This window comes from Brachyhypopomus gauderio, unplaced genomic scaffold (assembly GCF_052324685.1).
Source record: "Brachyhypopomus gauderio isolate BG-103 unplaced genomic scaffold, BGAUD_0.2 sc173, whole genome shotgun sequence".
NCBI lineage: Eukaryota > Metazoa > Chordata > Actinopteri > Gymnotiformes > Hypopomidae > Brachyhypopomus > Brachyhypopomus gauderio.
Window position 1 is genome coordinate 20,001 of NW_027506994.1, and position 24,461 is coordinate 44,461.

Below are 24,461 nucleotides of genomic sequence, written 5' to 3' on the forward strand. Positions count from 1 at the left end.
CACTGCAGAAGCCAGAAATACTGGACAAAGATGAAATTACTTGGAGCGTAAAGTTGTAGACCTCCCCACCCCCAACCCATACATCTCCCTGAAATCTATTACTTCTCTCTCTCTCTCTCTCTCTCTCTCTCTCTCTCTCTCTGTTTAACACACACACACACAATCACATTTAAGCTGCAGAAAAGGACAGATTGAAACGATAGATAAGCCCTAGAGAGAAAGGTAACGGTGGTAACCAGTCTTAACCAGTCTGCCTTGGTCTTGACTTCCGTTGTCCTCCAACATTGGGTGCTCTTGCAAACATACTGTGTTTAGTACACTTAGCTCAAAAAGCAAGAGTTGCCAGATTTGCCTCCAAAACCACACCATCTCAGCTCTTCTCTCCCTCGTCCCCGCGCCGGCTGTGTGTAAACTTTGGACACATGATGCGGGCTATGCCCCGCCCACCTGTCAGTTACAGAGCACTTTGAAACGCTCGCTTGTAAAACACAGAAACGTCTCATGCTGGTGCATTTAGTTTCGAATGAGAGTGCCCTTGTAGGACGACGTGAGCTTTCTGCCTGCCTGCCCTGAGACACAACCTCCTCCACCCCTCCCTCCGCCCACCTCACACCGTTCTCTCAGTTCCTTCTGTGTCACATAAGATTTGGCAGCGCTCCTGGGGAAAAGGGCAGATTGGCTGTAGATGGCTCTGAGCCAGGCTGACGGGCAGGCCCGGTGTAAAGGTTACCCAGGGAGGGGGCCCTCTGGCTGGGCTGTCACGCCGCGCCCGCCTACCTCCCCCGGAGGAGCAGCCGTCACTCCTCTGCTTGTCACAGTCTTACCTGTACACACACCTAGAAACTCTCTCTCTCTCTCTCTCTCTCTCTCTCACACACACACACACACACGATATATATATGCATTCATGCATACATGTATACATCCAGAAATACACACACACACACACATACACACACAGAGATAATTCAAGAACATACCTTCAGAAATACACACAATAACACAGACCATCTCATAACTCATAATGGCGATTGTGTGATTTCACTCTGTTAAAGTTAACAGAAAGAAGGAAAAATACCTGCACACTCTTAATGGCTGAAACAGAAGCACAAGGAGGGAGCTTGTTTGGAGGCCACCAATCAGTGAGCAGTATTCCCACGACCCCTCAGTGTGTGTTTCTCTGAAAACTTTAACCATGTTGTACACTCCATGGTTGCAGGATCCGTGTAAAGATTAAAGTATTCACACACATGCGTGCACACACACACACACCATTCATATCTGCTCAAAGCCATGTGTCGAGGGTTGTGCTACAGGTCCAGAAGCTCCAGAGGTCCAAGAAGTTATGGCAATATCTTTTTTTGTCTTTATTGTCAGATTTTCAGTGGTGTGCTAAACACTGCACTATTAGATACATTATCATGGTATTTTAGATGGTGCTGATTAACCAGGCTAGAAGAAGCAAAGCTCCATTGTATTACTGGGATTGGGGTATGAGGTATGGGGTCTGAGGTTTAGGGTATGGGATATGAGGTACGGGGTATGGGGTGTGAGTTTTGGGGTATGAGCTATGGGGTATGGATTGTGAGGTATGGGATATGAGGTATATGGAATGGGGTATGGAGTATGGGGAATAGGGTATGAGGTTTGGGGTATGGGCTGTGGGGTATGAGGTATGGGGTCTGAGGTTTAGGGTATGGGATATGAGGTATGGGGTATGGGCTGTGGGGTATGAGGTATGGGGTCTGAGGTTTAGGGTATGGGGTATGGGCTGTGGGGTATGAGGTATGGGGTCTGAGGTTTAGGGTATGGGGTATGGGCTGTGGGGTATGAGGTATGGGGTCTGAGGTTTAGGGTATGGGATATGGGGTATGGGACATGGGGTGTGAGGTTTGGAGTATGGGGTATGGATTGTGAGGTATATGGAGTATGGGGAATAGGGTATGAGGTACAGGGTGTGGGGTATGAGCTATGGTACGAGGTATGGATTATGGAGTGTGAGGTATGGGGTGTGGTGTGTGAGGTATGGGGTGTGGTGTTGTGTCTGCACACTCAGTGTCTCTGACTGCTGGTGTTTTCCATGGAGTCATGCAATATCTCTCTCTCTCTCTCTCTCTCTCTCACACACACACACACACACACACACACACACACACACACACACACACACACACACACACACACACACACACACACATAAATATAAATACTAAGACTGAAAGAGAGACTTAACAACCAAGTGGTTGGATGTTCTGTATCTATGCAGACTTGAAATGTGAGTGTGACTTGATGGCGTGTGTGTACGTATAGCCAGTAGTGGTAAAGTTATAGTGGCAGTTTGGCCTGTTAGTGCTACAGTACCGTGTAAAAGAGTGAGGATCGGACTGGGATGTCAGTATTCATAAACCAAAGCAACGAAGCATGAGTGCTGAAACTCTTATAATGTACAATACCAACTTTTAAAAATGTTGGCTTCTCGTTTTAAATTATTCGTAACTTCAGTTAATATAGCAATGATGTGCAAACTGCACAGAATACGGCCACCCTTGTAATCCGTACGGGCGAACATGTTCGGATTTGTTGTTTCCGCAAGGTGTCGCGTTCGCGTGAGTGTTCACTGTGACCACGGCTACACATCTTCCGTGTGATACACAAAACTGCACACGGGCCCGAGGGCTCACGCGGGCAAACAGAGGCTTTGTGCGCACGATGCCCCGTGCAAGGCTATCGATAACAGTGGTTTGCTGCCGCGTAGATAGCGCATGAAATATGAAGTCATCTGTGTGTGTGTGTGTGTGTGTGTGTGTGTGTGTGTGTGTGTGTGTGTTGGGTTTTGGGAGGGGGGAAGCAATATTATCCAGAAAGCTAGTGAAAGCTTGCATGAAGACCTTGAGAAAGCATGAACTAGAGAGACCACTGTGGGAAAGAGAAAGAGTGCGCGAGAGATTTATTCTTCTCTCTTCTGTGACGGGAATCACTCGCTAAAATGACCTAAATTCTACTCCAGACAGCGAGAAGGCCTGCAAGGATTAAGAGATAGAGAAAGAGAGGGTGTGTGTGCATGTGAGTGTGTGTGTGTGTGTGTGAGAGAGAGAGAGAGAGAGAGAGAGAGAAAGAGAGAAAGTTTGAGCTGTTAATCTTTTTTCCTCATTGGGCAGGAGAACAGTTACGTAAAAGGCATCTATAATTTCCTTCCACACAGATCAAAGGAGAACAATCTGCATGTGTGATGCTGCTTCCCTCAGGGGTGCAAGTGTGTGTGTGTGTGTGTGTGTGTGTGTGTGTGTGTGTGTGTGCGTGCGTGCGTGCGTGCGTGCGTGCGTGCGTGCGTGCGTGCGTGTGTGTAAAAGTCCCAGTTTCTCCCCATCCATCTTAACTAATGAATTAGCCCACATTAAATTTAGCCATCACAGCAACCTACATTTTGCATGACAGTAAGTCAGTGAAGGAGCAGTGTCTCTGATTATGGACCACCATCGTGAGATGTCAGTGAGATGCCTGGGTCAACAGTCCAGTACTGAGTTTGCTCAGTTCTGCAAGGGCAGAACAACAGAAACAACAGGGCATTAAACTAGACAAAAAAGACTTGAACTTTGAAGCTGCTACAATTACAAAGGGAATCGCTGAAAGTTTAATTCTACTTGGTAGCAGGTTGGTAGTTGTCTAGGAATGGGGTGTGAGAATCAGAACTTTTATTAACAATGAACAGATCAAACAAAGACCAGAGATCTAAGAGCTAAAGGAGAGACCAGAGTTCCAAGAGCTAAAGGAGATACCAGACCAGAGTGCCAAGAGCTAAAGGAGAGACCAGACCAGAGTGCCAAGAGCTAAAGGGGGGACCAGATGCCTCAATTGCTGGCTCATGGGTCGCAAAAGATTTTGGTCTCTTCCATAAACATTAAGGATTTTGATATTTTCCTCAAACATGACATTTTTGCATAACTCCATAATAAATGAAGGACATGGGCCCAATTTGCAGGACCTGGAGTATCAAATGGTGCAAACATCATTTTTCACAATGTCCCAGCATTCCCATATGAGAGTGCAGAGTCCCATAACCGCGCTGGCCTAGAATGGCTGCCGACACACCGGGATGCAGTCTATCTCATTTCCAAAGCGTTCCGAGCGCTTTCCCAACAGTTTCTCACAGCTGCGTGTCTCTCAGAGTGCAAAGTAGATTTGCAGCCTCTCCATCCTTCAAAGACCTGGAAGCTTTTTTCTCCGAACAACAATTCAATATCACACTGCTCACAGTGCAGGACTTACAGTACTTACAGAACAGCATTCCAAGTAGCACTAATGCTCATTTAAACATAAAAGGTGGTACAGTGCCACGGTATAAAACGTGAATTTTGTCAGCTTGAATGAAGAAAACTGAGATAGTTTTGTTTGGATGGCCTGATCTTTCAGACAAGCACATTGCTTCTCTTGGTTTAACTAACATGCTACAATAGATTATGAATAAAACATATAGGGGAGACTTTTGATTAATCCTAGATAGATTAGCTTTATAAAAGTCTATTTGTCTTTTAATGGATTTGCGAAAGATATTCACATGTAATTCGAACGCGTCTGTCCTGGTGTCCCTTCACAAGATTCCAGTGAAATTTTAGGATTAATTTTAAAATGCTATTATTATTTAAGAGTATGGCACTTTCGACAACTTACTGGACATTAATATATACTAAGATGTTTCTGATACGTCCACCAGATCATGCATACTGTCACAAAGGGCAATCCTGCCCCCTACTGGTTGTCATTAAGCAGTGTCCCTTCACAACCCCAGGTAAGCATGGTCTTTAGCTCCATCGGGGACGGTGTACATCATTCAACTCCACACGCGTCTGAGATTTCTGACCTGTGTAGGTGTCTTTCTTCATGTGCAGTCCTACACGTCCAACCCATGCAGCTGGTCTCTGGACGCTACATGTCCACCTCAGCAGTGAAGCAAGGGACTCTCTACACTCACCGGGCAGCAGGTGGGCGATCTTCTTCTTATGAGAACATCAACAGCTTTCCTAACAGTTTAACAAATCCAGAGTCCAACCTGTTCAGGTACAACCTTACAGGGTATTTCAACTCGAATTAAAGTGTGAAGTGGCACGTGCACTTTTAAACACCGTGCAATCAGCAGTAATTACAGTACAGTGGAAGGCAATTACATTATACACATTATATAAATATAAACTCTAAACAATATTTTAAATTCATTGCTTTACTTTATTCTTTGCTTTACTTAATAGTATTTAAAATCACTTATGAGAAGCACAATGAAATTTTGTAACTACAGTGAAAAGTACTTTATAAAGATCACTGTTGTTGCTATGGTGGTGGTTGTCATGGTAGGTTGTTTGTTTGTTTGTTTGGTACGCCCCTGCAGAGTGCTGGTACAACATCCTGTGCACAGATGGGAAAGAGCTGAACCTGCTCCAGAGGAATAGTGTGGTGTGTGTGTGTGTGTGTGCATGCATGTGTGTGTGTGCGTGCACGCACATGGAAGGGAGGGGCCAAACAGAAATGGACCTGCTCGTGGATCCCAGGAGCCCATCTGTGAGGCTCTGAGGTGATGGTGTGTGAGAGCACCCTGGGTCCCAGCCTCCTGCTTGCTAATGATGTCACGGCAGGTGGATGAATCCTGCAGGACAAACTCTGCAGGATGAATTCTGCAGGATGAACTCTGCAGGGTGCAGAAGGAGCTTGCTCGAGTGCCTCAAACCTCAGTGGACAGACACCTCAGGCTCTGGGTCAGGCAATAAGGAGTTCTTCCCTGCTCTGGTGCAAAGGAAAAGCTTCCCAGATCTTTCCCAAAAATTTAGCTTTATAATTTTCATCATTTATGTAAAACTGTTTGCACCTGATTACCACAGACTGAGAGGTGAATGGCTGTCTTGTTAAAAGTTACGTGTATGTATAAATGTATAATTAAGAAAAGGAAGAAGAAAGACCCAATTAAGTTCTGCCAGATGATAAATTGCTGTCTGTCTGTTCCATTGTTACTTGTCCTTAGCAAGTCCAGTCTGTGGCATAATTGGAGTGATGGTATTGTGCACATGTCTGTTCCTCCATGTCTGAGGAGTGGTGTTGTATGCAGTGGTGCAGTTCACCCTGGTCTTTCTCACTCTCCTCATCTTCATTCTTTAGGTGAAGTATTGGGGGCTCTAGTTCAGGCTCTGAGTCGTTGACAGGGTTTAATGGAGCACACACTGAAGAGGGCCGAGACAGATCTCTCTTCCGTTCACACACACATATATCAAATTCTTTCCATATCTGGTTTTCATTCCCATTACACGTGTGCACACGTACATCATCTCTGACACATGTTCCATTAGCCCAGAGTTGTAACTTCACCTTGATTGAGAGACCGGGAAAATATTGACTTGTTTTAAAATCATGCGCGCATATGAGTGACAGCACGACAGACCAAATAGTCTACTGGTCCCCACTGACGATGCTCCTGGAAAACGTGAGTTTCCTTGTGTGCACGTGCATATTAACGCATGCTCACGTGTTTCCTGGTCACCCTTTCTGCGTCAGTTTAGAAGCACCGTTGACGTTTGTCAATCGTAATACACGTCTGACAGGAAGTGGCTGTTTTTGAACTCTCTTTTCATGACCAGAAGGGAAGTTCCGCTTTATCTTCTCAGCGAAATTCCTGTCAAACTCGGGGTGTTACGCAACTTGAGCGTTTGGGGCTGCAAGGCTCCGTCTGACCCAGTAAAGGCTCCGTAATGTGCAAATATTCCCCCAGCACTCACACCAGCAACCAATATAAAACCCAGTTCACATCATGTGACGTCAATCTGGCTTACAATTCAATTTTTCCATTTCTGCAGACTGCAAACCACAACCATGTCTAAAACACTGGAACACCAGCACAGGGCTGGCTGCAGGTTTTAAAAGTCCTGCCATCTATGCACATTTACGTTATTAGTGCGCAAAGCTATCAATTCATTTGCCCGATTGGCTGCCCTGTCCTCCTGTAGTCTTGTCCTCCAACGTGACGGCATCAGTGACCCTTATGCTGTAATCGTTCAGTATAAATACAGAGGCCTCACAAGTGAAGGACTCCGTCGGAAAATGCCATACTTCCCTCCTATTCAGTACACCAAAGCAGTACGAGATAACAGATAGTATGTCCGAGATTATGAAAAGTGCCCAGTCGCCTGCTGAAAGAACGCACAGCTTTAACGGTTGAGCAGAACGTGTTACGAAAGGTGGCACAAGTGAGAAAAGTTGTTTCTGTAAAATGTTGCTCATTAGCACCACCTACTGATTAGTGCTACACCAAAAAAAAAAAAAAAAAAACTAAAAACATAAAAACTAAATAACAGTGTTTACAAAAATGTTCCCCAGATACATTTTTAACATAATGAAAAACATTGGAACAAACACAAACACAAACTAATTATTTTATTTCTGTAAAGGAATCAAACTGTAATAGTGTGGGCTTCCATTAACAGTCATATGTTAATAGTCAGTTTGCATTAGGTAGCCTGTACATGGCCATAAACAACAAACAAAATTAACATCATTAACAGCATTAACTAAGAGTCACTGAGACTGCCTGAAACTCATGAGCACTGCATCAAGATATAAACACTTGTGGTCTAATTGGAAGTGTTTCATATCTCCTGAAATAAGACACAAATAAAGTATATGAAATTAGAGCTGAGCACATTACAACACATTCATATTAAATATTCATAGCCTGGCTCATAACCATAACTCACTAGTGCAGTCACCCTCCTGTGCCTCGTTGACCTAGCAGGAAGTGGTTCCCCGCCCCAGGCTAAGGGGAAGGAGGTGTGGAGATCATCAGGTTCTGTTCTCCCAGGCTGTGGGGGTCAGAGTGCTCTTACAGTATCTGTGTTCATTAAACTGCTTTTGGGTCATATTTACCTACAGATATGTCAACATTAACAGCCAATCAGAGCACATTTCTTGTGTAGCCCATGTCAGTTATGCAGGATACAGTTTTTTTAATATTCTTTGTTCATTTACAAGCTATAATCCAGGTATACAGCCATAAGTGTTTAAAGACCGGAAACACTCAAGGATCATAAATGCTGAATGTGTTTAAATGGGTCAGTGGCAGGGGTGGAAAGTAACTAATTACATTTACTCACATTACTGTAATTGAGTACTTTTTATGAGTAATTTGTAGTTTTTGAAATATGTAATTTTTACTTTTACTTGAGTACATTTTGACCCAAGTAGTTTTACTTCACTACATTTGAACGCCCTCACATTACTGAGTAAAAAAATATTGATGGTGAAAAATTAAATGCGGGCAGAAATTTAAACTTCTGAGTCCCAGAACTGAAGGCCAATTGCGTGGCCTTGCCTTGCGCGCGCCCTTTCCATTGTCTCATAATCAGGTCGTAATCTGCTGCACTTTTTTCCAAAAGGATGAGATTGTTCTATCTTTAAATCTTCTATCTATCAGGTTCTGTGGGATCCTGTGTACATTTTATTGTGAGTAGTGGAATCTTGTTGCATTTTAGTTTGATTTGTGGCATTTTGTGGGCACTTAATTTTGTGTGCCTTTTGTTTTTTGTATAATTTGTAATTTAAATTTCTTTATTCTTATCAGTGTTGTCCGTTGGACAATAGGACTGAAATTTGTTTGCACTTTATGGTACAGGTTGTGACTGTCCTTGTGCTGTGAGGAAGTATGTTCCTGAGCCCATCTGATCTTTATGCAAGTGTGGATGTGCACTTAAATACACTTTGAAATCGATTAAAACAACTTGTGCTGAATTTGGTTCATTATTCATCCATGCATTAAATAACTGAAAGTAACTAAGTAACTTTTACTCAAATTACATTTTAAATGAAGTAATTTAGTAATTTTACTCGAGTAAATTTTGAGATGGGTAATTTTACTTTTACTCTGAGTAGATTTTAGGCAAAGTAATGATACTTTTACTCAATTACAACTTTTCAGTACTCTTTCCACCTCTGGTCAGTGGTTATATATCCAGAAACAACAGTGGGAAAGTCTTCAATGCATAGAGTGTGCAAACTAACAGGGAGGCGGAGTCCCCATTTCATTTTAATTCATGCTGTCAGCTAACGGAGAGAAGATCCACATATCTAAGTGACATCATCATCAGGCCTGGCTGGAGCCAGAACCTCAAGCCTCGGTCTCGTGGGGTTAATATCCTTTTGTAATGGATCATTTCTCATTTCCTCATAGTTAAAAACAATGGCATTAGTAGTACATGACACAGTCACAACCAGTAGTCAGTGTATCATTAATACACTGATATTAGTCACTGCAGATGCCTGATAACTGCAGATTCTGGATAACCATGGTAACTCCACTCTTCCTGATGCATTGGCCTATCAGCAGCAATTCCGAGGGAAATGAAGGGGAGATGTCAGGATCCCGTACAGAGAACGTGTGCAGCAGGTCATTGGAGGACCTGTCCAGAGACTCGACTAAGACAGACTCGGATACCAGGGAGCCTCATTTCACAGAGAAACAGTCCAGTCTTCAATGAAGCTTTTAAAAAAATTGTTTTAGTTTCTCACACACGTGCTCACACACGTAATTCACCAGGAGTCACACCAGGAGTGAGGCACTTTTCTGACTGCCCCCCCCTCCGAGATCCCTGGGTCCAAAACTGCACAACCTCATGCTGGCTTTGCTTATTACTCTTCTCCCCTTTGACCTCCTGGTGTTCCGACCCCTCCTGCCCAGGGGCAACAGTGTCCTCTTGACTCTCTTGCCATGGCCCTCCCTGGACAGCTTTTGCACACTGGGAGAGAAACATCCCTCCTCTTGACCGCTCCACGCCTCCACGTCCTCTTGTCGCTCCAGGCTGTCTTGGCAAGCCATGCCCCTTTTCCAGGCAACATGGACGAGCTCGGCCAGGCTTGCGAAGGCCGAGAGCACGCCCACGACAAAGTAGAACACCAGGAAGACGGTCTTCTCCATGGGCCTGGAGGTGAAGCAGTCCACTGTGTGGGGGCAGGGGAAGCGACTGCAGGGGAACTGGGCCTCAACACGGAAGCCGTACAGCCGGCACTGGCCAATCAGGAAGCCCAGCTCGGAAAAGAGGCGAAAACCCACGTTGACCATGTAGAGCCGCTTAAGGCGGAGGCGGTGCCTCGATTGATTGGCTGCTGCTATGCTGGTGGTGGAACCGTGTGTAGGTGCCTGGTCTTTCCTGTGGTGGTGCATGGCGTACATGAGGAAAACCACAGCAGGCGTGGAGATCAGCACAATGTGGAAGACCCAGAAGCGGTACTGGGAGATGGGGAAGGCGTGGTCGTAACACACCTGCTTGCAGCCAGGCTGCAGGGTGTTGCAGGAGAACTCGTCCTGCTCATCGCCGAACAGATCGCTGGCCACCGTACCCAGGACCAGCATCCTGAACAGCAGGAGGAGGAGGAGCCACAGCCGTCCCAGCATGGGAGAGTGTGCCGGCAGCGACCCCAACAGGTCGCTCAGGAAACCCCAGTCAGTCATGGCGAAGTGTCCCAACCGAGCTCTTCCTCCGAGCTCCGCGCCAGATCCCGTGAAGGGTTCACCAACTTAGACCAGTGTAAATATTTTGCACTTGAAATAGAATTGAGGAATTTGTGTTACTGTCATATCCCAACAGCAGCTAAAATATTAAGTAGAGTAAAAAAAGAACATACCTCAAATTCACCCTGATCCAGTTTTGTTATAAGGAAGACTGCAACTCTTGCCCAGACACCCAACGTCTGTGCCATCGAGCAGGAGGTGGTGCCAACAGCAGGTAGTCAGGACAGGGGGATTCGGTGTGGGGTTTAGTGCCACTCCACTAGAATACCCGTGTGTACTCAGACGAGCCTACTCACACCACAGCAGCTTGTGTGGAGGTGATTTAAAAAATCTGCGTAAAACCCCCGAAAGGGAGGTCACATCCAACGCCTGGAACGTGTCTAAATGAGGGAGTGGGTGGAAGTAGGCGTCGTCCTTATCCGTAACTTCAAAGGCTTAAACAAAGAGACATTTTTGATGTTTATGTAGCTTAATGAGGGTCTCTTTGCCAGCCGTGTAATGGCAGGAAGTGTCTGGACAGACTCGGCCAGCTTGGAGTCGGACCGCTGCCACAGCGCCCCTCCCCAAGTTGGCGATAAAGTCCGGAGATGGATCTAAATGAGCTAATAACCTATATGCATATTCTGAACGAACATTCAAAACATTGAAATACTATACTAAAGGTTCAGAAAAAATTTGGGTTAATAACGGCCCAGATTTCAAAAGATGGCATTAAATGGCTATGGAAGAGGTGCTTACAAGATCAACCAATCCAAAGCATGTTGCAAAATTAGATTAGATCTAGTCTGGGTCTAAAATGCAGTGCCAATGGCCAGGAATCTATGTACCCTTTGTTTAGTCTGGGGTTCTCCATTACAAAGTTTCAGTGAAACTAATGAATACTGTGTTAGTAGACTGTTATGAAGAATTTTATTTATGCAGTTTAGAGTAGAAAAAGAAATAAGAAAATATTTACAAGACACCACAACAGACAAACACTTTGACAGTGAGTCTCGATAAAACACCAACAAACTGCAGGATGACGACTTGCAACACTGCAGACGGACTGGTGACTAAAAGCCCTCATCCGAGTCGGAGTCGAGGGCGTAGCGGACTGGTTTGGTGGTGCGTGCCGTTTTTGTCCTGGGGGCCACGGCGGGCGAGGTCACATCCACGGAGAAGCTGTCGTCTTCCTCCCACTTACTCTTCTGAAAAGGGGAGTGGGAGTTGAAAGGTAAGGGATAAAACTGCAGTCCTTACTGCAAACCCATGACCCCACCGCCCCTGCAGTGCATACGAACATGATGACGGCGATGGCGTACCTTTCCCCCAGCTGGGGCTTTGCCTCTGATACGGGCCAGCAGATTTCCTCCGTCTGAGTCGCTGTCCGAGTCCCCACTGCTCAGACCCACCTTCCTCTTGCGAACAGGCGCTTTCTTGACCGCGGGGGCACGGGTGGAGCTCTCTGATTCACTGGACGTCATCTTGGGGGCAGCTGCCTTTTTAGCAGCGGCTGGTTTAGTGCGGGGCTTGGACAAGGCGTCCAGGATAGAGGGCTGATTGACATCTGGAGAGACGGCCATGACCATCAGGAAAGGTACGATATAACAGCAACACTCCCCTACAGCAGTGTGTGTGTGGTCCCATACCTGTTCCTTTCTGCTTGGATCCAGCAGTCATCTTCTTGGCTGTTGTTTTCTTCACAGCTTCTTTGGGTTTGGGCGGAGGTTTAAGAGCAGCACTTTCAGCAGCTACGCACACCCACACACACCCACACACCATCTGTACTTGGTAAATTGGTATTTGGCTACTCATGCATGACCATCTGTAGGTGTACATGTGTGGGTTTGTGTGTGTGAGAAAAAGCAATGTATCCTCACAGCTTGCAGCACTCCTGCAGTAAATGAACATGTACTGTGGCCAAGCTTATGAGCCAGTACAAAAAGATACAGAGTGGGCTGCTACTGTGTGTGTGTGTGTGTGTGTGCGCGCCCGCGTGTGTGTGTGCGCGCTAGTCCCATACTCACAGCTGTGTGTGTGTGTGCGCGCTAGTCCCATACTCACAGCTGTGTGTGGTCTTCACCGGCGCTTTTTTCTCCGTCGGCTTTCTAGGTTTTGCAGCAGCTTTTTTCCTGAAGGAAAATGTAAGGGGTTGGATTAGAGATCAGAGAGGCGGGGCCACAGCTCAGTCAGCCACACCCACCAGGAGGAAGGGCAAAGCAGTAGGAGAGAGAGAGAGAGAGAGAGAGAGAGAGAGAGAGAGAGAGAGAGAGAGAGAGAGAGAGAGAGAGAGAGAGAGAGAGAGAGAGAGAGAGAGAGAGAAGGAGGTGGAGCGAAGGAGGGTGCCACTCACGGAGGGGGCTGGTCAGGTGAGTCTGGCTCGCTCTCACTCACAGCCTTGAGAGGCTCTGGGACAAACATATCATCATCATCGTCATCATCAGCAGATGAAGGTTTCGATTTGCCTAAACTCTCCAAATTGTCAGACTCATCCTCACTGCTGGACAGGCAGTATTTAGCACTAGCTGGAAGGACAAACACACAGATGTGGGTGTGAGAGCAGGAACACTGGACAGACATTCATAAATATATATAGAAATCTACACTCAAAAGTGGACAACAGAGACACAAATAGCAACTTCCTCAAATTACAAGTTCAAGTGTCCTCACCCTGAGCTTTCCTCCCCAGTTTCTCCCTGGGCGCCACTTCTCCAGAACTGTCCAACACGTCAGAGGCAGAGAGGCCATCTTCATCGTCCTCATCCTCGGACCAGGGGTTCTTCTTCTTCTCCTTCTTCATGGGCTTGAACTGGAGGGTGGTCTGCTTGGCCGACTTGGAGCCTGCAACAGCGGGAACAGCTCTGTCAGGACGTGGCGCCAACGTGCGCAGGCACCCCTACGGAGCCCGTGGGGAAGGCGGCCAACCGATTGTGGGCAGTAGGGAACCGTAGGGAAGACTAGCAGGGTCTCTACCCAGTCTGCCGTTCAGAGACAGATCACTGCCAGTGTTGGAGCAGGTACTGCCTCCAAACTCTCTGGGCACTGGAGAGCAACCAAATGAACCAAAACAAGCACAGGTTTATTCATTTAAGAACTTCTAATCCCATCATTAAGAGTCAATCATGCTAATAGCACACAGGTAGAACCTTTGTCTTTACACACGTGTTAAGTTATAGCTGTCTGAGTGGAGGATTGGCAAAATAAGAATTTCATCGTACAGTGTAATTTCCTGTTTACTGTGCACGACAAAACTCTTTACACTTAAACGTGTGTAATACCCGTCTTTAAATACGCGCGTGTTAAACGTGTGTAATACCCGTCTTTAAATACGCGCGTGTTAAACGTGTGTAATACCCATCTTTAAATACGCGCGTGTTAATGTGTGTAATACCCATGAAAAGCGCACAATAACCAAGCGTTATCTCAGTGCTGGCAGTGCCGTGGCCTTCACAGACATGATACAATCCCTCCCTCCTCTATCAGAAAATGGGAATGAGCTAGTTGAAACATTCACACACAGAGTTAGGAACTGTATTGATGCTGTGGCACCAAAGGTAACTAAAATTATCTCTGGTAAAATTAAGATGCCCTGGAGAAACACTCCATCTATTGTAAAATTTAGGCAAAATTGTAGGCAGGCTGAGAGACGAAATTACAAGTATATTTTGATATTTATAAAACAACATTGCAGAATTACAACAGTGAAGTGAAATCAGCAAGGAAAAACTATTTCTCTACCTTAATCAATTCATCAAATAATAACTCAGCTGTTTTGTTGAGAAGATTGTTTTGTTGATGACACTTTTCAATGTGGTTTCAGACCTCTCCACAGCACTGAAACAGCCCTACTTAAGGTAGTAAATGACTTGAGATTGAATAAGGATGCAGGCAAACTGTCAGTCCTTTTTCTGCTAGATTTAAGCGCCGCTTTTGACACCGTTGATCATGAAATACTTCTTGATCGACTACAGAGCTGGGTAGGCCTTAGTGGCTTAGTCTTAGACTGGTTTAGATCGTACCTAACTGGGCGTGATTACTATGTAGCATTAGGTACCTCTTCCTCCACACGTCAAAAAATAACTTGTGGCGTCCCCCAAGGATCAATTCTTGGGCCGTTACTATTCAACCTATATATGCTTCCATTACCACACATCATTAATAAACATGGTATTAGTTATCATCAATATGCAGATGACACTCAACTTTATATTTCGCTAGAACCTAAAGCCCTAAAATCAATTTGCTCACTGTTTGACTGCATAGATGATATACAGACATGGATGTCTGACAATTTTCTGCAGTTAAATAAACAGAAGACAGAGGTTCTTGTTCTTGGCAGTGATTCACAAAGGAATGATGTCCAGACTTATTTAAATCAAATGAATCTGAAAGCCAGACAATGTGTTAAGAACCTGGGTGTCACCTTTGATAATGAGCTCAGCTTCAAATCACACATCATGACTACATGCAAGACAGCTTACTTTCATCTTCGAAACATCGCTAAGGTCTGAGATATGCTCTCTCCTGCTGACAGTGAAAAACTTGTCCATGCATTTATCACATCAAGGCTAGATTATTGTAACGCTGTTCTATCTGCTCTTCCAAAGAGCTCTATTTCGCACCTACAGCGAGTTCAGAACGCGGCTGCAAGGGTTCTGACCCGCAGGAGAAAGAGAGATCATATTACACCTGCACTCCACTCACTGCACTGGTTACCTGTCAGCTTTAGAATAGATTTTAAGGTTCTAGTCATGGTTTTTAAATGTCTTCATGGTCTTGCCCCTCTTTACCTCAGTGAAATGATGGTTAGATATGATCCAGTCAGGTCTCTCAGGTCTTCAAACGTTAATCTACTGGTGATTCCTAAAAGCCGATTAAAGATTGGCGAGGGTGCTTTTAGCCACTATGGCCCAAAGTGCTGGAATTCTCTTCCTGAAGAGCTCAGAGGCATTTCATCCCTGAAGTTTCAAGAACAGTCTCAAAGCATTCCTGTTTAGATCTGCTTTTAGTTAAGAAACTCAATCTTATTTACTTTATTCAATTATTTTATAATTTGTCACTTTAATTATTTTATTGTTATATATTTATATATTTGAAACAAATTAATCATTTAACCACGTCTGAGTTCTCATCCATTTATTAGAAAATTTCCACGACAATTTGGCATCACGAACAGGGGTCGGCGAGAGGCACCCCGGAAAGGCGGTGACTGATCTTCGAGGACGCTCCCCGGGGGATGAGATCCCTAGCTGGGCTGGGCAAAGTGGGAACCCCATGAGCAAAGGGAAAGTACCTATCCAGGGAGTGACGTCACCGCCAGTCTCTGGTGGTGTTGTCAGCCCGATCTAACAAACCGCAGTAAGTGGGAATTTTTCAGTTTCATTTTTAGTTCGAGGATTTTTCCCTTTTTTTTGAGTGTTAAATATCCGCCAGTGTCTGCCCGCCGGATGATCTGTTATACGATGGTGGGTGGGGCGCGGAGCTATTGCAGGGGGGGCGCGGAGCTTGGAAGTAAAACATGTGCACATGTGTCAATATGGGGGATGCACCGATTCCGATATTAATATCTGAAAAAATTCTAGATTGGGTATCGGTGACAATGTGACCGATCCATAAAAACAGATCTATTCAGTCTAATTCTATGCTTGTAACGCTTTTCGGAGTTAGTTCAACCTTAAATATCCACTCTGTCCCGGAGAGAAGTGAACTTGGACAGTTAACAGGCGAGTGAAACACGAAGTACACAGACTCGTACTCGCGCTGGTGGTATTCCACTTAGTCAGTTTATTTGCTGGTTGACCAAAATAAACCTGGGCTCCAGCACTACTTGACTGTTCATACATGAACTGGTGAGTTGTCCAAAGCTCATTGAATGCGTTACTTACAGAAATAAAATAAAGATAAAATAAAGAGCAGTGGTCTCAGTCGGTCTACGGCAGAAAGCTAAAAAACAACAATATTCCATATACTCGCTCAACTCGCTCCCTTAAAGAGACAGTACACATATTTCTGGCTGTTACATGCTTTGTGCTCTGTGCGATGTCTGCGCTAGCAAACTAGCCGCATATGTATTGCTGTTTCTCTTATTTCATCTCCTTATTTATTTTAAAATATATTTAAAATTCTTGAACCATTTCAAAGGTTTCTTGCAGTTTATTTTTTTCATGTTTGACCAAAGTTGTGAACCTATAAGTTTCAGGTTCTTTGGTATTATTAATTTTACATTCAATGTTATATTCATAATTGCACTGACTGAACAAATGCAAGTTGTGTTGTTTTTACATATTTATATGTGTGTTTAAGTGTGCTATACTGGTGCAGAGTTTTCAATAAACTTGTAATTCAGTATGTCTGTGTAAAAAAAATGTTTTAAGTCAATTCAGCACTGTTTTACTCTTATCACATCGGTATCGGATCAGTATTGGCCGATACTAAGCCTCAGATATCTGAATTGGTATCGGAAGTGAAAAACGTGAATCGATGGATCCCTAGTCAATATGGGGGGGGGGGGGGGGGGGGCGCAAAAATATTCTCATCTACTAAAGGGGGGCACGGCAGAAAAAGTTTGGGAACCACTGGGTTAAAGCAAGAAATTTTCATTTGACTGAAAATTTTTCCTGGCAAAAAACAATGCCAGTGATTACTGACGTAGTTGGGACAAGGCCTCTTTTGCCTAATTCTACACAATAAACACATTTATAAAGCATATTTATCTAAACAGCCTGTGTAAGGATAGAAGAGAGAATCTATCAAGGAACAAAATGCAACACCTGAGCAATAAATGTACATACATGTTTATATAATGGAGTTATCTCGGGGTGCTCTTTCAGAAAATTATTTAAAGATCAAGTCAAATTTAGTGAATCCTGGTGAGTTTTTAAAGGTATGAAGCTCTCTTGTTTTTATCAGATTCACTATCGCAAAAACGAACTCGCAAATCCAGCGCGCGAGGCTCTTGCGCACGGGTGGAGGCACCGCGATTACGTCATTTTCGGCGCACGGACCCTCGATTATATGACTCCCTCACTGGCGCTCATCAGCGCTGGATGGATGACGGCGGTCTAGTCATGTTTGCGGAGTTCATACACCTTTACAAGGTGCAATTCAAGCACTTGTATGTCACTTTCAAGGTCCATTTCAATATTTCCCAGCACGTTAAACTTAATAAACTTAAATATTTATACATATACTCGAAATGATTTGAAATAATTCGCTTTTTTATCACATTATTTAATGGTGGTTTATTTTCAAAGCACCCAATCTTAAAGTCTTCACATTCTCTCATGTTTCGTCCTGGAATTACAAGAGGCTCGTATTTGTTAACGTAATACAAGAGAACTGTTCAGTCAGAGAGCTATTTGTTGTGAAACAAAGTAGTTACAATTTCAAGCATTTTCAAGTACTTTAGCCTAAATTCCAGCACTTTTCAAACCTGGAACACAATGCAACATTAAAATTCGTCAGGTAAATGTTCATTCCCGTTTTTGAGGGGTGTTTCTTTCTACTACCACATATCGTTTCGGAGACACGGTCACTCGAGAAAGTATAAGGAGGGAGGTAAGTTTTCTACGTAATGTCCGAAAATCTGAAGGCGGACCCGCAAGTCAATCAAATGACACCACCGTCATCCATATCCAGCGCTGATGAGCGCCAGTGAGAGAATCACATTTCGGCCACAAAACAAATGGCACGCGCGTTTGGTTTATTATTATGATTTGACGGAATTTTGCCAGCAAAAAATGACGGAAATCCATCGTAGTGACGGAGAACTTTAACCCATGGGATACTGTGATATCGCCCACGCGAGATAGGACTTAGCCTAGTGCCCATTAGTCTGGCCAGAGATCCAGCTGGGCAGAAGCGCACTGATTAGACGTAATACAGTGTTGGCTAGCTCCGGAGCGGCAGAGATATCCGATGGGGCAGGGGGAACTGTTGCTACGTTGGTATGCGGAGCGGATCTAAATTTTGAGGACCTTTTTTGACGTATTTAAATTGATTTGGGATCTTTACATGTGGGTTTTTGGGCCCGATTAATATTATCGTATTTACTTTACTTTTTTATTATATTGTTTACTTTACTTTTTTACATTTTATGTTATTTTAATATTTTACCTTTAATTTCTTTAACATTTTCTTTTTGTCTTATCTCCTTTTTATGTTTCTTTTTATTTATACTGTAAAGCACTTTGAGTTGCATGCATGTATGAAAAGTGCTATACAAATAAAGATTATTATTATTATTATCTTTAAATACTATTGTAATACCTTTGTCTTTGGTTGTTTGCCTTTTCCCCTTGGTGAGACGGGCAGCCAGACCCATTTCCTGCAACTCTCCTTCCCCATCATCAAACTCCATCTTCATCACCACACCACCATCGCCCTCCACCTGCCAAGAGATGGAAAATAATGTGAAACACAAAAATAGGCATGAAAATGGGTCAGGGGTTAAAAAGGTGAGAAGACCGGGGGGCGGGGCATGTGACGTCATGGGGATACGACGACGGGGCGTTGACATGTGACGTCATGGGTATACTGCGGGGGGGGGGGGGGGGGGGGGTGGGTTGGGGGTGGCTGCTGGTGTACGGGGATACAGCGACAGGTGATGCCAAATATTAAGGAGCTCGTAAGGTGACGTCATGTAAAAAATATAATAACGCGTGGCCACGACTTACTAACGCATGCGAACTACTTACTATCTCGTTCCCACGCGTTAATAAGTCGTGGCCACGCGTTATTTATTTATTTTTTACATGATGTCACCTTACGGGCTCCGTAAAATATAGTAAAATCCATAAAAAATTTTTTTTTTGACTGTCATGTCAATGGATTCAATGTAAACGCAATCCGTAAACGCAAGAAGCCGCTTTCGCCATTCCGGATGGCTCAGTCAAAACCATTACGTCTTAATGAACCAATACATACATCAGCGGCGAAAATTATTGTAAATATAGCCGCAAGCGGCAATTGGCGGGTTCACACACGAATAGGCCACTTGGTTTCAATAGGCAATAGACCCAATAGGTCCTTTAGACCCAAAAGAAGCTGTTTGAGTGGAAAAAATGCACAAATAAATCAATGTGCAAAAAAATGTTCAATTGGGGCACTAAAGACACAAAAGGATCAAAATAATGTGTATTGGCAAAATGATTTAGATCACAGAACTAAATCACATGCTGAGATCAGCTTTGTGTGTGTGTTTGTGTGGTATTTCATGTGAGAAATAGTTTTCAGTCCGTTTCGATGTTTGGCCACTAGATGGAGCCCAAGTACTACCATACTGATATCTCATTAATCTCAGTAATGCAATATGACATTTTGGTGAATTAAAAGGTTAATTTCTGGTCAGGCAGTGCACTTTTTGTTATAAGATGCAATTGCAATGTTATAGAACTTATTGATCTGGATCATACAAGACCAATTACTTGTCTGTATTCTGCATAACAAGATTGCAGCATGAGTTTTTATGTTTTCTTAGGTTTTTGGGTACTGTAGCGCCCCCGACAGGCCAATTTGAACCAAACTTGGCATACCTCACAAGGACTTCAGGATATAAAAGACTTTCAAATTGGGAGTTGATTGCATACATGGTTTATGAGTTATAGCAATATAGGTCATATATGGCATGGCCACAATGATATAATGGGAAAATGGACCAATCAGATAAATAAAAATCCAACATTTTTTTAATCAGTTTTTACCTACAGAGTCAACTGATTATGCTCATAGCAATTTTTCCATAATTGGATCAAATTCCTATGACTAGTTTGTAAATAGCTATTTTCAAACAATAGATGAATGTGACAAAAGTATGCATTTTTTAATAGGACTTGTAATTGCAAAGTTGTCAGGTCTACTGCAAGGAATAAAAAGAAACAAGTTGCATGTTCCTAAGTGAAAATTTGGAGGAGTTATGCATGATTTTCACAAATAGCGCCACCTAGTGGCCAAATGTTTTAAAACTGCACAGCATGACACATAGTCCTGGGATATGCACAGTGGTGAGGTTTCATGTTGTTTGGCCAATGGTAAGTCTGTCAAATGGCCAATTAATTCAAATAAAAATTAATTGGCTCATGGCGGCCATGTTTTTTGAGTGATGATGTCATCATTGTGTGTCTTGATATCACTTGGGCCCCTGATGATGCCTGTAAAGTTTTGGCTTGATGTGACTAATGGTTTCTGAGATACAGTTTTTCCCATGTTATAGCGCCCCCTATTGGACAATCGTGGCCAGCTTTGACCTATGACCTCGGAGTCATGTGCCCTAACAACTGTTAAAATTTTATGAAGATCGGTCAAAGCGTTGCTGAGATATGGCTGTTTAAGTAAATTTGGCCACGCCTTGGAGCTATTGATTGACATGTGACAACCAGACTGTATGCAAATCTCAAAATGTTTTTAAGCAACTTTGATAATGAGATTCTCCTGAATATTTTGACACCAAGTTTGTGGTGATCCGATGAAAAACCAGGGACTAGTATAAAAAAGTAGGTTTTGCATATTATGCAAATTAGCAAAAAATCTAAGTAGGCGGAGCTTAATGGTTCTTGAGGCTTTTTTGTTTGGCTTGAGCCAAGGAATCCATCAGAAGTGGAATTTTGTTTCTAGGCCCTACGGTTTGGGAGATATGGACCAAAACGCAAAATGGTGCACTATAGCGCCACCATCAGGCCAATGTGGGTCCCTGTCTCTATTTCTCTCATTGCACACCTGCTGCACCTTGCTGGCAAGTTTGGTCTTTCTGGGCCTTACGGTCTAGGCTGCAGTATGCGTTTTACAGGGGGAAAAATAATAATAAATATAGCCGCAAGCGGCAATTGGCGGGTTCACACACGAATAGGCCACTTGGCTTCAATAGGCAATAGACCCAATAGGTCCTTTAGACCCAAAAGAAGCTGTTTGAGTGGAAAAAATGCACAAATAAATCAATGTGCAAAAAAATGTTCAATTGGGGCACTAAAGGCCCAAAAGGATCAAAATAATGTGTATTGGCAAAATGATTCAAATCACAGAACTAAATCACATGCTGAGATTAGCTTTGTGTGTGTGTGTTTGTGTGGTATTTCATGTGAGAAATAGTTTTCAGTCCGTTCCGATGTTTGGCCACTAGATGGAGCCCAAGTACTACCATACTGATATCTCATTAATCTCAGTAATGCAATATGACATTTTGGTGAATTAAAAGGTTCATTTCTGGTCAGGCAGTGCACTTTTTGTTATAAGATGCAATTGCAATGTTATAGAACTTATTGATCTGGACAATACAAGACCAATTACTTGTCTGTATTCTGCATAACAAGATTGCAGCATGAGTTTTTATGTTTTCTTAGGTTTTTGGGTACTGTAGCGCCCCCGAAAGGCCAATTTGAACCAAACTTGGCATACATCACAAGGACTTCAGGATATAAAAGCCTTTCAAATTGGGAATTGATTGCATACATGGTTTATGAGTTATAGCAATATAGGTCATATATGGCATGGCCACAATGATATAATGGGAAAATGGACCAATCAGAAAAATAAAAATCCAACATTTTTTTACTCAGTTTTTACCTACAGAGTCTACTGATTATGCTCATAGCAATTTTTCCATAATTGGATCAAATTCCTATGACTAGTTTGTAAATAGCTATTTTCAAACAATAGATGAATGTGACAAAAGTATGCATTTTTTAATAGGACTTGTAATTGCAAAGTTGTCAGGTCTACTGCAAGGAATAAAATGAAACAAGCTGCATGTTCGTAAGTGAAAATTTGGAGGAGTTATGCATGATTTTCACAAATAGCGCCACCTAGTGGCCATATGATTTAAAACTGCACAGCATGACACATAGTCCTGAGATATGCACAGTGGTGAGGTTTCATGTTGTTTGGCCAATGGTAAGTCTGTCAAATGGCCAATTATTTCAAATAAAAATTAATTGGCTCATGGCGGCCATGTTTTTTGAGTGATGATGTCATCATTGTGTGTCTTGATATCACTTGGGCCCCTGATGATGCCTGTAAAGTTTTGGCTTGATGTGACTAATGGTTTCTGAGATACAGTTTTTCCCATGTTATAGCGCCCCCTATTGGACAATCGAGGCCAGCTTTGACCTATGACCTCGGAGTCATGTGCCCTAACAACTGTTAAAATTTTATGAAGATCCGTCAAAGCGTTGCTGAGATATGGCTGTTTAAGTAAATTTGGCCACGCCTTGGAGCTATTGATTGACATGTGACAACCAGACTGTATGCAAATCTCAAAATGTTTTTAAGCAACTTTGATAATGAGATTCTCCTGAATATTTTGACACCAAGGTTGTGGTGATCCGATGAAAAACCAAGGAGTAGTAGGAAAAAGTAGGTTTTGCATATTATGCAAATTAGCAAAAAATCTAAGTAGGCGGAGCTTAATGGTTCTTGAGGCTTTTTTGTTTGGCTTGAGCCAAGGAATCCAACAGAAGTGGAATTTTGTTTCTAGGCCCTACGGTTTGGGAGATATGGACCAAAACGCAAAAAGGTGCGCTATAGCGCCACCATCAGGCCAATGTGGGTCTCTGTGCTTTAGCACGGTCTCGCAAAGAGACTACACCATCCTGCCAAGTTTGGTCTCCCTGGGCCTTACGGTCTAGGCTGCAGTATGCGTTTTATCAGTAGAAAAATAATAATAAATATAGCCGCAAGCGGCAATTGGCGGGTTCACACACGAATAGGCCACTTGGCTTCAATAGGCAATAGACCCAATAGGTCCTTTAGACCCAAAAGAAGCTGTTTGAGTGGAAAAAATGCACAAATAAATCAATGTGCAAAAAAATGTTCAATTGGGGCACTAAAGGCCCAAAAGGATCAAAATAATTTGTATTGGCAAAATGATTCAAATCACAGAACTAAATCACATGCTGAAATCAGCTTTGTGTGTGTTTGTGTGGTATTTCATGTGAGCAACAGTTTTCAGTCAGTTTCGGTGTTTGGCCACTAGATGGAGCCCAAGTACTACCATACTGATATCTCATTAATCTCAGTAATGCAATGACATTTTGGTGAATTAAAAGGTTCATTTCCGGTCAGGCAGTGCACTTTTTGTTATAAGATGTAAATGCAATGTTATAGAACTTATTGATCTGGATCATACAAGACCAATTACTTGTCTGTATTCTGCATAACAAGATTGCAGCATGAGTTTTTATGTTTTCTTAGGTTTTTGGGTACTCTAGTGCCCCCGACAGGCCAATTTGAACCAAACTTGGCATACCTCACAAGGACTTCAGGATATAAAAGCCTTTCAAATTGGGAGTTGATTGCATACATGGTTTATGAGTTATAGCAATATAGGTCATATATGGCATGGCCACAATGATATAATGGGAAAATGGACCAATCAGATAAATAAAAATCCAACATTTTTTTAATCAGTTTTTACCTACAGAGTCTACTGATTATGCTCATAGCAATTTTTCCATAATTGGATCAAATTCCTATGACTAGTTTGTAAATAGCTATTTTCAAACAATAGATGAATGTGACAAAAGTATGCATTTTTTAATAGGACTTGTAATTGCAAAGTTGTCAGGTCTACTGCAAGGAATAAAAAGAAACAAGTTGCATGTTCCTAAGTGAAAATTTGGAGGAGTTATGCATGATTTTCACAAATAGCGCCACCTAGTGGCCAAATGTTTTAAAACTGCACAGCATGACACATAGTCCTGGGATATGCACAGTGGTGAGGTTTCATGTTGTTTGGCCAATGGTAAGTCTGTCAAATGGCCAATTAATTCAAATAAAAATTAATTGGCTCATGGCGGCCATGTTTTTTGAGTGATGATGTCATCATTGTGTGTCTTGATATCACTTGGGCCCCTGATGATGCCTGTAAAGTTTTGGCTTGATGTGACTTATGGTTTCTGAGATACAGTTTTTCCCATGTTATAGCGCCCCCTATTGGACAATCGTGGCCAGCTTT

The 24,461-nt window shown here is 43.2% G+C and overlaps 2 protein-coding genes and 1 long non-coding RNA gene across 3 annotated transcripts in view; 1 reads left to right on the forward strand and 2 right to left on the reverse strand.

Annotated features, from left to right (window-relative positions):
* LOC143501432 (uncharacterized) overlaps positions 1-7,075 on the forward strand; it is a 14,821-nt gene extending 7,746 nt beyond the window's left edge. Inside the window, exons 2-4 of the long non-coding RNA XR_013126978.1 lie at positions 4,712-4,786; positions 4,887-4,979; positions 5,381-7,075. This is a non-coding gene — a long non-coding RNA (uncharacterized LOC143501432). The remainder of the gene's footprint in view (positions 1-4,711; positions 4,787-4,886; positions 4,980-5,380) is intronic.
* Positions 7,076-7,395: 320 nt separating this feature from the next.
* Positions 7,396-11,284, reverse strand: LOC143501431 (gap junction delta-3 protein-like). Its single transcript, XM_076994999.1, has 2 exons — positions 10,651-11,284; positions 7,396-10,567 (listed from the first exon to the last, which is right to left on the reverse strand). The coding sequence occupies exon 2, from the start codon at positions 10,475-10,477 to the stop codon at positions 9,569-9,571; it is 909 nt and encodes a 302-aa protein (XP_076851114.1). The 5' UTR covers positions 10,478-10,567; positions 10,651-11,284; the 3' UTR covers positions 7,396-9,568.
* Positions 11,285-11,423: 139 nt separating this feature from the next.
* top2a (DNA topoisomerase II alpha) overlaps positions 11,424-24,461 on the reverse strand; it is a 38,061-nt gene continuing 25,023 nt past the window's right edge. The window contains exons 29-35 of the mRNA XM_076994994.1: positions 18,785-18,905; positions 13,187-13,357; positions 12,870-13,041; positions 12,581-12,648; positions 12,166-12,267; positions 11,839-12,083; positions 11,424-11,724 (exon numbers count right to left, since the gene is read on the reverse strand). Coding sequence (XP_076851109.1) covers positions 11,590-11,724; positions 11,839-12,083; positions 12,166-12,267; positions 12,581-12,648; positions 12,870-13,041; positions 13,187-13,357; positions 18,785-18,905 — 1,014 coding nt within the window. The 3' untranslated portion in view covers positions 11,424-11,589. The remainder of the gene's footprint in view (positions 11,725-11,838; positions 12,084-12,165; positions 12,268-12,580; positions 12,649-12,869; positions 13,042-13,186; positions 13,358-18,784; positions 18,906-24,461) is intronic.